This window comes from Alligator mississippiensis, chromosome 15 (assembly GCF_030867095.1).
Source record: "Alligator mississippiensis isolate rAllMis1 chromosome 15, rAllMis1, whole genome shotgun sequence".
Lineage (NCBI taxonomy): Eukaryota > Metazoa > Chordata > Crocodylia > Alligatoridae > Alligator > Alligator mississippiensis.
In genome coordinates, this window is record NC_081838.1 from 15,309,739 (window position 1) to 15,322,945 (window position 13,207).

At 45.1% G+C, this 13,207-nt stretch overlaps 1 protein-coding gene and 1 long non-coding RNA gene across 2 annotated transcripts; one reads left to right on the plus strand and one right to left on the minus strand.

Annotated features, from left to right (window-relative positions):
* The first annotated feature begins 1,481 nt into the window (after positions 1 to 1,481).
* LOC132245671 (uncharacterized) lies at positions 1,482 to 3,000 on the plus strand. The gene is made up of 2 exons (XR_009457371.1): positions 1,482 to 1,531; positions 2,395 to 3,000. It is a non-coding gene; the product is annotated as an uncharacterized LOC132245671 (long non-coding RNA).
* A 7,240-nt stretch (positions 3,001 to 10,240) lies between these two features.
* Positions 10,241 to 10,613, minus strand: LOC132245774 (feather keratin 4-like). The gene has a single exon (XM_059718642.1). It carries the CDS (start codon positions 10,596 to 10,598, stop codon positions 10,260 to 10,262), a length of 339 nt encoding a protein of 112 aa, XP_059574625.1. The 5' UTR covers positions 10,599 to 10,613; the 3' UTR covers positions 10,241 to 10,259.
* Between the last annotated feature and the right edge of the window lie 2,594 nt (positions 10,614 to 13,207).

The window sequence follows — 13,207 nt, forward strand, 5'->3', positions numbered from 1 at the left end:
CTTCCAGGAAACATTAAGCATTTCTGCCTTTATGGGAAACATTTCATCCATCTGGGCTTTACCAGCCCAGCCGCTCAGACCTGACAGCAGCTCAGCCTGTTTCACTGGCAAGACAGACCTCCTGAGACCAGGGCTGCTCAAATACCCTTCATCCATGCTCCATCGGATGTAACTTTAGTTAGCTCCAACTTCACTCTACACAGCCCAGCCCTGTTTGCCATTACACCGCTAGTAATCGCTGGAGTAATAGCGCAAGGTGGCGGACAAGGTGGGTGCATGAGAACCTGCGAGTGCCAGGAGAGATGTGGTGTAGGAGTCCAGAGGGATTTGCAAAGGATTGCTAGGATACAATGAAGTGCATGCATACATTTTTACCTCTGGATATCTCTCCTGGGATATCCACTTCTGGAGATGGCTGTGAGGGCACTGCTACGCCCTGCAAATCCTTCCTAGATCAGTAAGGGGGCTTAGCTTTACAGGTGAACTGGAGATGCGCAGAGGATAAAGAGCTCCCTATGGACGTGGCCTATTGCCATCTATGCAGTGGCACTGTTCATGCCTAGAGGCAGTGGCATACAGGAGATCAGACTTCCAGTCCCCAGAGATTGACTTAAACCTTCGGACAGGCACTAAGAGCAGCACCTCTTTGTCCTATTTTGCAGACAACTGAGCTACAGATTTGACTCAGCATTTAATTTATAAATCCTGCAATAAATCCATACAAGAATCATAGTTTGATGTCTGTTTAGGAAAACATAAAACTGTCTTAGTGACATTTGGAAGGAGGCATCATTTCTCCACCTATAAGCTCTCACATCCTTTGGGAACGTGCAACACGGGGAAAAAGGGAACATGTTCTAAAGAACCACAGGAAGCATCGAGGGGCTCAGAAACTATTGCTTAGCACTATGCACTTGGGAAAGCAATGAAGTAGGAATAGGGACCCTAACTCTTCCTTCTTGAGAGATTTGGCAGCAAGTTTGTTCTTACCCGCACAAACCTGGGGTTTCATATAGCAAGGATTTATAATGGCACTGAGTTTAAGTGAAGTGAGGAACTTCATGTAACCCCAATGTGCAACACAGCTGCGTGAAACAAAGGGACACATGTCTTTGGAGGATGAGAGGCCTAGATTTCTTTCTAATGATGTGACTATTCTGTGTTGAATCAGTTTTTAAAAGAACTAACCAAGCATTCGACTCTTTGCTAGTGTAACATGGCTGAAGACAGGGGAATGATCTTGGAGATCACTTTGGCTAGAACAGGTTTCGGTTGAAAGCCTCCTACAGTCTTTGTCACATTCATGTCATGTCTTTTGTGTCTGCAAATTGCCCAATAATCAAAACAGCATGCAAAGCTCGCCTGAGGTCAGGGAGTGACACATGCAGGGTATTTTTCTCTTGTGATGAAAGGCCCACACACATAAAGGATGTCTCAGTGGCTCCAGGCAGTCCAAGGCAACATATAAAAGCACTTGCAGCTCAGAGCTCTTCTAATCACTCTCCTGCATTTCTCCTCCTGGGTGAACCAAGTAAGTCTGTTTTCACTCTATATTTTTCAACCTTGTAAAATGTTGCTGTAGGAGCTTCAAAACTGAGCCTTGCATTGGTACTTTGGGACTTGTTCTGTTGTTGAACACAGACTGTTTTCATAGGAGATCATTTTAACCATTTTCACCCCCAGGCATTGATGGGTGCGGGTTTTAGACGCTAAGGGTTGAATTTGAAGATCTACCTAAGGGGTTGGGATTGCTAATTCCTATTAAAGTAAGCTGGACAGAGATAATGCAAAATATGGACAGAAGAACCCCCAGCATCATCTCAAATATAAAGGGATATCATAAAGGAAAGCTATAGTTTTATAGGGCTCAAATCTGCAATGAGTTGAGGAAAGCATCTTCATCTCCACCAGATGGGGAGGGCTTGAATAATTTCACATATAGTGATCATGTGCCCCAAAACTGATTTTTAGCTTTAGCATATTAAAAGTGAGCTCACGGGGTGCCTGTTCTCAGCACTGCTGGCCAGCAACACTGCAACTCCTGGGACTTCCTCACCTTTGGCTCTGGCTCTTTCTCAAAGTCCCCAAATGACCCTGAACCAGTTGCTGCCTGTCTTGTGTCTTAGTATCTGCACTCAGTCGCAGCACAAGCACTGGCGCTTGTTCTCAGGAGAGGGGCTGCATGGGGCAGCAGAGTGGAAGCAGGTTCATCAGTATTAGGTGGCCTTGATACCCATTTTTTAAACGATCAAAGAAAGAGTGAGGTGAGGTTCAAAAGAAATGCCTGCAATGCCAAACTCTCTCTCTTCCACTCCATCTAGACTTCCATGCAGGACCCTTGCAGGCTCCTACTGCACTCTCTCTTGAGTATTGCATTTATCCTGTCTTTTCCAGGTGCAGCTGAATTGCAGAAAGATGTCCTTCAACCGCCAGCTGCTCAGCTCCCGCTGCTTCAACCCCTGTGAGGTGACCTGCCCTCAGCCATACGCCAATGCCTGGAACGAGCCCTGCGTCACGTCCTGCGGTGACTCCAGAGCCGTGGTCTACCCACCCCCAGTGGTCGTCACCTTCCCAGGACCCATCCTCAGCTCCTGCCCCCAGGAGAGCTACGTGGGAACCTCGGAGCCACTCCAGATCGGCAGCTCCTTTGTCTCCAGGGGCTCTGTTGGGTCCAGGAGCTCCTTAGGATGCCTTTACCCTTACTATTCCCAGCGATACAACTGTGGGTCCTGTTAAACCCCGCAGGAAAAATCACGGCACAGGGAACAGCACGGGAGTGGAACCCAAGACCACCATGAATGCATCGAGGGGCATGGCTTTCAGAAGATCTCAACACCAATGTTCCCGCTGAAATCAGGGAGCTCTGAGCTCTCTGCACCTTGGAGAGTTTGGGGGCAGATATTGGCTAAAGTCCTTCCCAAAATGTTCTCTGCATGATTATGTCCTGTTACGGCCACTTCTTATTCCCATTAAAGGTTGTGCTGCATGGCATTCTCAGTCTCTTGGCCTTTCTCTTTCCTTTGGTGCTTGAAATACAAATCTGTGGTGAAATAACTGCCCTGGGAGAGGCTAGGTGCCAGGTCTGTGCACCACAAAAGGTATGAGGAGATTCTAAGCCCTTATGTAGTCAATAGTGTTGGCTCCAGATTTACGACCCAGATGCCTTGTTCTGGGGGCGGGGAGGACACATCCCACCCTCAGACCGACCACGGATGGGACCCACCCTGAGACCGGCCACCCACTGTCAGACTGATCACAACCTTTCCATTTGATAGTAGGTAAATGTATTGATACACAGTGATAACAAAAAAAAACCCAACACAAACAATCAAACACAATTCTATATATGTACCAAATGCTAGGGCTGTCATCAAAGTCAAAGTATATCTGGCCACAACAGTCTTTACTCTGAGGCTGTCTTTTAGGTCTCAGATGACAGCATGTCAGCAGTCCTGAGGTGGGATGTGGTGGCTCACTCCCTGCCCCCAACCCCCCCCCCCCCCGGCCAGGTGGATGGTGGTATGGTGTGCCCTCTGTCCATCATGGCCTCACGGACCCTTCCTGGGGGATATGGATGGGGGAACCCTCTCAGGGAGGAGGAGGACCCAGATGGGGTGGGGAGGAAGGACAGGGAGGAAGAATCCAGGTGGAGCTCTTAGTTATTCTCAAGTGTCTGCTTTTGCATTCTCCTTCCCTCCTGATGACTCTGATGACTCTTCATCTGTGGCTATCACTGCTTGGTCTCTGTGTTGTTGTCATACATCCATGTCATTTATCACATGCACACATATTGATTTGGTCTTTCCAGGCCTTCTCCTGATTTGGTCTGTTCTTCCAAAACCAGGACTCAGGCCCCCTGGTTCTGGGGCCTTGTTAGCTGGTGCCACCCTTATCTCGTGTTTTGGAACAGTGTGGTACATGTCTCCCTCTTTCCCAGGCTATGAGTCCTTGTTGTGTTAGACATCCTGTCCGAACCTGTGTGACTGTGTGACCCAGACTCTTGGAAATCAATTAGCCCCTGCTACCCATCCTGAACAATTCTCGTGTGTGTGTGTGTGTGCATGTGTGTGTGTGTGTGTGTGCGAGCGCGCGTGTGCATGTGCGTGCGTCTGCTTGCATATACAAAAACCTTTAAATACCATTTGATAAGACAACAGGTAGCAGCCTGAAGGCCTAGCACAACATTGTATTTTACTTAAGTGACCCATATTGCTATGAGATGGTATAACAAATGACGCCCAAAATTTTAGCTAAAACATCTATTAAACTTATAGGGTGATAAGATTCTGGTTTATCTTTTAAACCTTTCTTGAAAATAGGTACACTGGTACTCCCTTTCCAAGAATCTGGGATTTGACGCAGCTCAGTTATACCATTTTTCCAAGACCAGAGTCTGCCATTTGATGTTGTCAATGTAAGCTTCCACTTGTATTCTATCTGGGCCTCGGGCTTTATTTTTTCTGTTGTACTTTGAGGAGATGTACTATTTGATCATTTGGTACCCAATACTTCATTGTATCAATAAGGGGTATATTACCCCCTAGATTACTATTTATTTGTTCCAAAGAAGAAGTAAACTGATTAGAATAATATTCTACCCAGCTGTCTGCAGTAATGTTATTTTCAATGTTATAACTATAATTGGCAGTTCCCTTTGATACAAGTAGCCCAAAGGTTTTACTATCTTTAGCAATAATTGCCTACCTCAATTTATCCCACTCCTGTTTATATTCTTTTTTTCTTATTCTGGAGGAGCAGTTTATATGCTATCCATAGCTTTCAGAAATCACTCCAAAAAGTTGTTCCAGTGTATCCAAGTTTCCTAAATTGCCTGGCTTTCCTATTTAATGATTTTTTTTTTATTTTTTTTTTGTTCTACTCATTCTTTATCAAACCAGGAAGCACCTTGTTGTTTAAATGTCTGTATGGGATGGGAGGTTACAGGTACTGAGAGGAGTAAGTACAGATGGTCTTTAATTTGCTGACAATGCTGTAAAATTTCCTCTGGTATTTGGACTACTATTACCAAATTTCTTAAAATACTTAGATCTTCTGCATTAAGTTTATTGGTCACCTTTTCAGCTGGGTGGGTGTCCCATTTCAATTTGTTATTAACTAATGTAGGTGTTCTTCAATTGCTATTAAGGACTAGAGGGGTATCAAGCTCTTTCTTAAGGTTGAGGACTAAAGGGAGATGAAGAGAAATGTTATCTCAAAATCAGCTATATCCTCCCACATGGAGGGTTCAGTCAACATATCTTCAGTGGTGCTTGATCCTTTAACAGAGGTATAGGTTGAATTCTTTGGCGTAATACTAGGGTAATGATCCATTAATTGATCCCTACATCGTTGAATGATGGAACATCAATCCCCCAAATCTCATTAATTAGCAAATAATCCTCATATTCCCATTTAAACCCTCCTATTCTAGCATTAAAATCTCCAACTAATATCAATTTGTTCATAGGATATTCTAATTGTATAGATTCTGAATGCTCAATGAGCAAATCCCATTTATCACTAGCTTGTTCTCTTCCCAATGTTGGGAGCATAGAAATATTTGCATAATCCAAGAACCTGTCCAGGGAATAGTAAATCTAATCAACAGACAAATATCAAGGCAAGTGCCTAATTGTTTTCCAGTCCATCCTAGATTGTTTGCCAGCATTGTCAAAAGACCCAAACTGGGGCATCCTTTTTGCCTGCTTTGCCAGGGTGACTAAATCACGAATAGCCCTTTTTAAAAAAGGGTTCCTTACATGAAGTTTCTTGCAATGTTATAACATCGTGACTGGTTAAAAAGGCTTCAAAGTCACTATCACCTAATTTACTTAATAATCCTGCCACGTTCCCAGAAATAATTGAAAGGTTTTTTGTGGCTCTTTTGGTGGAGCTTTGCTTTCTGAGTCAGGATGATTTTACATCCTCAGCTTCTGACTCAAGTGGGGCAAAAAACCCAGCACTGTCGTGGTCTAATGGAACTGACCTGTCTGTAACATCTTGTTTGCTATTTACGGTTGGTATAGAAATTGCCAAGGGGAGGGCTTTCTGACCGCCCTCGTTATTTATAATGCATGGATTGGTTATTGTCTAAAGGGTTCATCGAATAGATTTCTCTACTAGTCTGTGTAATGCTTAAACTATCCTTGGCCTTTTGTTCTTATCCATCTCTCTATCTTTGCTATGGACTAGAGGTGTCTTTTTTGTAGGCTGAGCTAGATTACTATCTCCCATTTCACGTGGGTCCAGATACCTATACTCCTGCCAGTAATTGCTCCTATCCTTGTACTCAGTTTTCCAGGAGGGGTTGAGGTCTATGAATGCTGAACTCTGGGACCCGTCTATAGTTATAAATTGTCCCTGATGTTTTGTATCCTGCTTTATTATAATCACTTCTAATTCCAACGGAAATGTCACATCCTCTTCTCTCCCTCTCAAATTCAAGTGAAGTAAATCTGGACAGGGCAAAGGGATATCTTGAGTTATCCAAAGTGACTTGCCGGAGGAGGATAAAGCTCTCAAGCCCTCATTTTCAGCAAGTCCCTTACCCAGACCTCCTAGTTCCGTTCCTAGGGACACGTCTAATTCCTCCAAACTGCAGGTAGGTTTTCTGTCGCCAGGTAGTGGGGAAACATTATCTCTTCTATTAAGCTCTTGGAAATGAATCGGGCCATCAACTCTTCAGAGCAAAACTTGTGTCACTTGTAAGTGGGAAGGCACAGAGAAAGCTTAGTTCAAACAATGCTTTTTATGCTGTTTTTCCATCCCTCCCCCAGAGCAGTGGGATTGGAAGGGACCTCAGGGAAAGATCACAGTCACTGGCCAACTACACAGTCAACATGAGAGCAGTCCTTCCCCCCTCTTCCCCCTCCCTCTCCTTAGTTTCTCTTTAGCTACAAGCAAGCCCAGCTTCAAAACTCGAAACTTTTTTGAAACTTTTGACTGCCCTCATTTTGTTTCAAGGCTGTTTCAAAACTTTCTGTTTCAATATTGCTGTTTTGAGCTTGAAATGAGTCAAAACAGCCGGCAAAATTTCGCACAGCCCTAGTAATTACAAGGGGTCTCTTAATAACTAGTTCTTCAGGGTGCATAAGAGGGGCCTGTACCACAAAGTGATCTGTTTTCCCTTCGCCTCCTTCCTGTCTTGTGAATCTAAATGTAGTTTGCTGGTCTGGGGATTGCTCTGGCCTTTCTAATTAATTTTAATTAAATCTTCCTGGAGAACTCTCAATTGAGCCAAGATGTTATTTTTTTCTTTAGGTGGCAAGCTTTCAAAGGAAGCCAGGAGATTTAATTCCTCATCTAAGTAGGAATGTTTATATTCCTTCCCTATCCTCCGTTAGAAATACACAAATGTGATTGAATTGGGTTCAGCTGATGGGCTGGAGGTTGACCTGTCTATTATAGCCATAGTATCTTTTATTAAAATGGCATTTCCTGTCCCACCTTGATAAATGGGGGTAGTCCGATCAGTATCTTTTGAGCCATCTCTATTCTCTCTAACCTCTGGCTGGTCTGGGTTTCTATTATCCCTAGCACTATGTTGCCCTCTAATAAAATTCCTTTTCTGAACAAAGAGTCGTTGTTCACTCAAGTTGTCTTTAGCCCCTCGTAACATTACTTCTACACCTCCTAATTTGGAATATAGCAATTCCATTTGAGAGAAGATCTGTCAAATTGTTTTAGCTGTCAAGAGGGCATAGTCTGCAAGTATAGAAAGGAAGACTGGTGTTTTCAGTTGTCTGTGAGTTAGAGTTGTTATCTATTCTGGATATGCCTTCCTGTAAAGGCTTATAGTTATGTAATAAGGAATCAAAATCAAGGACCATCTTGGCACCCGAATCTGAATGAGTAAAGGAGTTTGATGTTGATATATATGCTTGTGGACTATTCATATCTAAGGTCTGATTTTTTTTTATCAAATAAGGGCCACGTTGACTTCGTTTTATAGGTGGTGTTGCAGTAACTGGAGATGCACAGGGTCTTTTTGTTCTAGGAGCCATTTTAAAGAAAAAAAAAACAAAAACAAAAACAAACTATCCAAGTAATAACACTAAAATCCAATTAACAATAATAACAATAAGATATTTCAACTGACAATAATGAAATAATACGAATAAGTAATAATAATATTAATAATATTAGTAATAATAACTATTAAAAATAAAATTTCATAAAAAATTAATAAGAAAGAAAAAAAGGGTAAATAAAGGAGAACTAGAAAATGTTACTAGAGGAGCAAGACATCAGTCCTTTCCATCAGTTGCCCACTCCACTCAACCGGGTCACTCTTAGATAAAGTACATCAGTTACTCTGAGTAAACCTGACAGGGCCTCATGAACCAATCAGGGCAATCAGTCTATCCCGAGAAATTCTCGCGGAGGGTATTGGGTTGGCTTCAGCTCCTCCAGCTTAACTCCAGCTGGTCCTTTAAGGCTTGTTCCTTTGCCAACTTGCCTCAGCTGACTCCAGCTACTTTCTCTCCCCTTCTTTCAGGGCTACAGCCCTGTTTCCTGGGAGGATCATCAAATAACAAAAAAGAAAGAAAGCAAATGTAACCTTAACTGCCAGATTGTTGCAGTGCCAGCTTCTCCAGGTCACAACTCCCCTCAATGCATCTCCTGACCAGCTTTGCTTGAAATCGCCACATCTGCAGCAATTGTCCTGCAGAGCTTCAAGAGCAGAGCCCCTCCGAACTCTTGAGGACCCCCTCTGCCAGCTTCTCAGGGTCAGAGGCTCCCCTTTGGGCATCCTGGTGTTCCTGGCTCTCCTCGGCTGTCCAACGTTCACCTCTCCTCCTTTAGACTGTGAGTGTGGAGGACTTGCCAGCACTGGAAATCTTAAAAAAAGGGCTCATCATCCTTCTGAAAAGGTAAGTCCTAGCTCAGCTTGCAGCTGTTGGGCATGCACAAGGATTCCTGAGCGCAGTTGCACAAGATTAACCTACTGGCCTGTTCTGGTCCTCAAATTGCAAATGAAATGCTCACTCTTCAGAGGCAGCCAACAGTCCTCATGGTGCTGTAGCTTGGTTGTGCAGCCCTCTGGGGAGGAAGGGTGGCCGACCCATATTGCAGTAATGATACTCTTGCGTGGCAATGTGCAGCATTCATTAGCGCAGATCAGAGGGGTGGCTAGCCTGGGTTTCACTGGCATGACATTGCATTACAATATGAAGAATCAGGGGCTAAAGACTTCATGCTATCCTGCAAGCTGGGCAGGACCCCAGGACCCATCCTCACCCCATGTAGGCTCCCATGACTGGGACCTTGCTGGAGCCCCTGTACAGCGCTCAGCCTGCAGTGGAGTGGCTGGGCTGGGGGGGAGTGGGGGGGCGCTGCCAGTGTAGCTGTGGATATCTGGTGCTGGGATGGAGAGGTCAGGTGGCAATTTCCTTACAGATCTTTCTTCTCCACCACCCTAGTGCAATGTCAGCTGGCAGAGGTGACAGCGACAATGGGGCTGTACATCCCTATGCAAAGAATCATTCCCAAACTGTGAGACACATGTAAAAATCACTCCTGTAGTGAAGAACCTGCAGGCTGTTATAGGCCAAATAAGAGGCCAGATTCATGTCCTTAATGGTCCTGAGTAGGGCATTAGTTGTACAACATTCTGGTCCCTCTCAAAAGGGGATAATTTAATTTGGAGTGATTTTGAATTCAGAAGTGGAGGAGAAAGTGAAACAAGAAGTCTGGATGAGGATGCAGCACAATCTTTATTGGGAACAAGAAATGGAGCTCAGAGCACATACAGAAAATAAAGAATTTAATTCCAAAGTTTGGAGAAGGGCCAAAATCACTTGCCCACCCCAAAATGGGCAGAATTTCACCATAGGGGTTCTTGTCCTAGTTGCAGCTGCAGACTTTGATGAGCAAATCCTGTTTTTAGCCCTTTATGAGATTATTTCAGATTTTTCCAGACACTATGAAATTGGAGAAGAACAGTCTACAGAGAGGGACAAAGCAATGTTTCCAATACATTTCTGATGTGGTCGTTTTCAACAACTAGAAACCTACATTTCTTTCTGGAAAGACTGCACATAGGGCAGAATGACTGCACAGTGTCATACATCTAATGCAAATATGGAAACTATGCTGGGTCTCTTTGTTCAAAGGTGTTGAGCACTTACAGCTCTCCCTGGTTTCAGCTGGAACACTGATGCTTAGATCTTCTGAAAGTCATGCTCCTTGATGCATTCATGGTGGCCTTGGTTTCCACTCCCATGCTGTTCCCTGTGCCGTGGGTTTTCCTGCTGGATTTAACAGGACCCGCAGTTGCCATAGCGGTACTTATTGTACCGCTGGGAATAGTAAGGGGACAGGCATCCTAAGGAGCTCCCGGACCCAACAGAGCCCCTGGAGACAAAGGAGCTGCCGATCTGGAGTGGCTCCGAGGTGCCCACATAGCTCTCCTGGGGGCAGGAGCTGAGGATGGGTCCTGGGAAGGTGACGACCACTGGGGGTGGGTAGACCACGGCTCTGGAGTCACCGCAGGACGTGACGCAGGGCTCGTTCCAGGCATTGGCGTATGGCTGAGGGCAGGTCACCTCACAGGGGTTGAAGCAGCGGGAGCTGAGCAGCTGGCGGTTGAAAGACATCTTTCTGCAATGGAGCTACACCTGAAACAGCCAAGGTCAAGTGGTATTAATATAAGGATCAAAGAGACAGCAGAAAAGTGCATCTGAAGCACATATGGTATGGTTTTTGAACTGCAGGGTGTCTTCAGTCTACCGACGAGTGTCTGTGCCTAATGAGGGGTGTCTCTAGTGTAATGAGGGGTGCCTGTGTCTAAAAAGGTTGAGATCCACTCTCCTAAAACCTGTCTTCACCAATGCTCACAACCAAACCCTGGCTTCCTGGTAGCAGTAGAAGGACTTACAAAGTATTTGAGAGTTTTAACTCAATGCGAAAGAGAGATTTTAGCAGATATTTAGAAACCAGAGAGAAGTGAGACTTACTCGGTTCAGCGAGGAGGAGAAGTCCAGAGAAGTGCATGGAGCAGTGCTGGGGTTGAGCACTTTTATACAGTTCGTTAGCCTGCCTGGAGCACCCGAGACGCCCACAGCACACATGGCCATTCTTGATTGCAAAATAACATTTCCTGGCCATGTCATACCTCAACAAGTGCTTTGCATACTGGTTCCGATGATCAGACAATTTCTCAGCTCTAAATGGCATGACACACTGGCAGCAGCTTGCAGATGCCCTTCAAGTCTGAGGTTTTGCAATCCAAATTCATCCCTGGTATCATTCCTCTGACTTCAGTGGAGTTGAAACAGAAATATATATAAATAATATATTAATGTAAATATGTGTGTGTGTGTAAGAGGAACTAAAAAAGAGGGCGTGGATTTCCATTTTGACACACGAGGGGGTGTCCGAAATAGATCACCTAGTCCGTTAAGTCAGGCTGATACGATTGAACACACTTGACACCATTATCCTACATCTGATGGATGGGTATGTATACGCATTCCTGTATGTTTTATCAGGGCAATTCTAGGCAGCTGTGGTATGGAAAATAGGCAAGGAAATAGAGAAAACAGTTAAAGAACATATTAGACATCACAGTTCGGCACAGTGACTTGGAGACAATGGCAGGTTGGGTGGTTAAAGCATGAGACTGGAAGCTCTCATTCACTTCCTGCCCCTGCCTCAGATTATCCTGGGAAATCGCATGGGAGCGGCTTCTTAGAAGAGCTCAGTACTGAATGGATCCTAATTTATTGATGGATTTGGAAGCCCCCCGCATCAGCCTGTCTTGTGTACAACTCAGATAATAATCCTTCCTCCCGCTGCTGGATACACCTGCATATTTAGCTCAGGTTGGTCGCATAGGATAGAGTTGTTTGGTTGTTCTGCTTCTCTACAGTGCCCAGAGCACTGGGCACAGATTTAAGTGACATTATCAAGATAATGCAGGCACTCTAATGATAAGTAATGTCACCAACAAAAAGTAACAGTGCTCGTGTCCCTCAGCCAATTCTTCCCCTGAATGGACTGGACAGTCACCTCGCTGGGGTTACCTAACCCCAGTTGTGTTCCTGCCTAGAGCGGGGGGACTGGACCTGATGATCTGCAAGGTCCCTTCCAGCCCCCGTACAATCTATGCATCTATGAATGACCAAATGATGTTACAGAAATGCCTCAGCCCGTGTCTCAATTATCCTTTCCATAAGTCAGACTTAATGACTACCTATAATGATTACCTATCTCACGCTCATTTTGTAAAAAGTAATGGCAATGAAAAGGGAAGCTGCTATTTCCCTGTTATAGGGAGAAGTCATAATCTTTACTGGACTATGAAGCTCAGTAACAAGATCCACATCCTGAATGAGCTGACAAGCACTGGCTTGGAGAAGTGCAGTGTGCTCCCAAGTGGGGCTGTAGACACTGGGAGCTGGGACTGTATTTGGCAAATGAGAGAACCAGGCCCTATAGATCTTCCCCATGTTTTGCTTCACTTCACGCTGTGGATCCTGACTTCTGAAGGTTTCACAGCCCTGGGCGCACAAGTCTGTCAGGAGATGCCTGGTTGGAGCAGGAGCTGAATCATTGGCACCAGGGAGGCACCAAACTGGACCAGCAGCTCTGGCACCAGCAAAGCTGGAGTGAATTCCCCATCAATCACTGACAACACATCACAGCAGCCTCAGAAATGCAAATGGTCTGCCCCAGCTAATTTTGCTGGGTAGATCCAGAGGGGCCAAAGGGGAACACCCAACTACACGAATACAGCAGTAACACTTGTCCATGCTGTCATCTCGGGATGTTTCATTCTTCCAGGAAACATTGAGCATTTCTGCCTTTATGGGAAACATTTCATCCATCTGGGCTTTACCAGCCCAGCCGCTCAGACCTGACAGCAGCTCAGCCTGTTTCACTGGCAAGACAGGCCTCCTGAGACCAGGGCTGCTCAAATACCCTTCATCCGTACTCCATCGGATGTAACTTTAGTTAGCTCCAACTTCACTCTACACAGCCCAGCCCTGTTTGCCATTACACCGCTAGTAGTCGCTGGAGTAATAGCGCAAGGTGGCGGACAAGGTGGGTGCATGAGAACCTGCGAGTGCCAGGAGAGATGTGGTGTAGGAGTCCAGAGGGATTTGCAAAGGATTCCTAGGAAACAATGAAGTGCATGCATACATTTTTACCTCTGGATATCTCTCCTGGGATATCCACTTCTGGAGATGGCTGTGAGGGCACT

Coding starts and splice junctions, on each gene's coding strand:
- LOC132245774 (XM_059718642.1), bottom strand. CDS start 10,598: ATGTCTTTCAACCGCCAGCTGCTCAGCTCCCGCTGCTTCAACCCCTGT.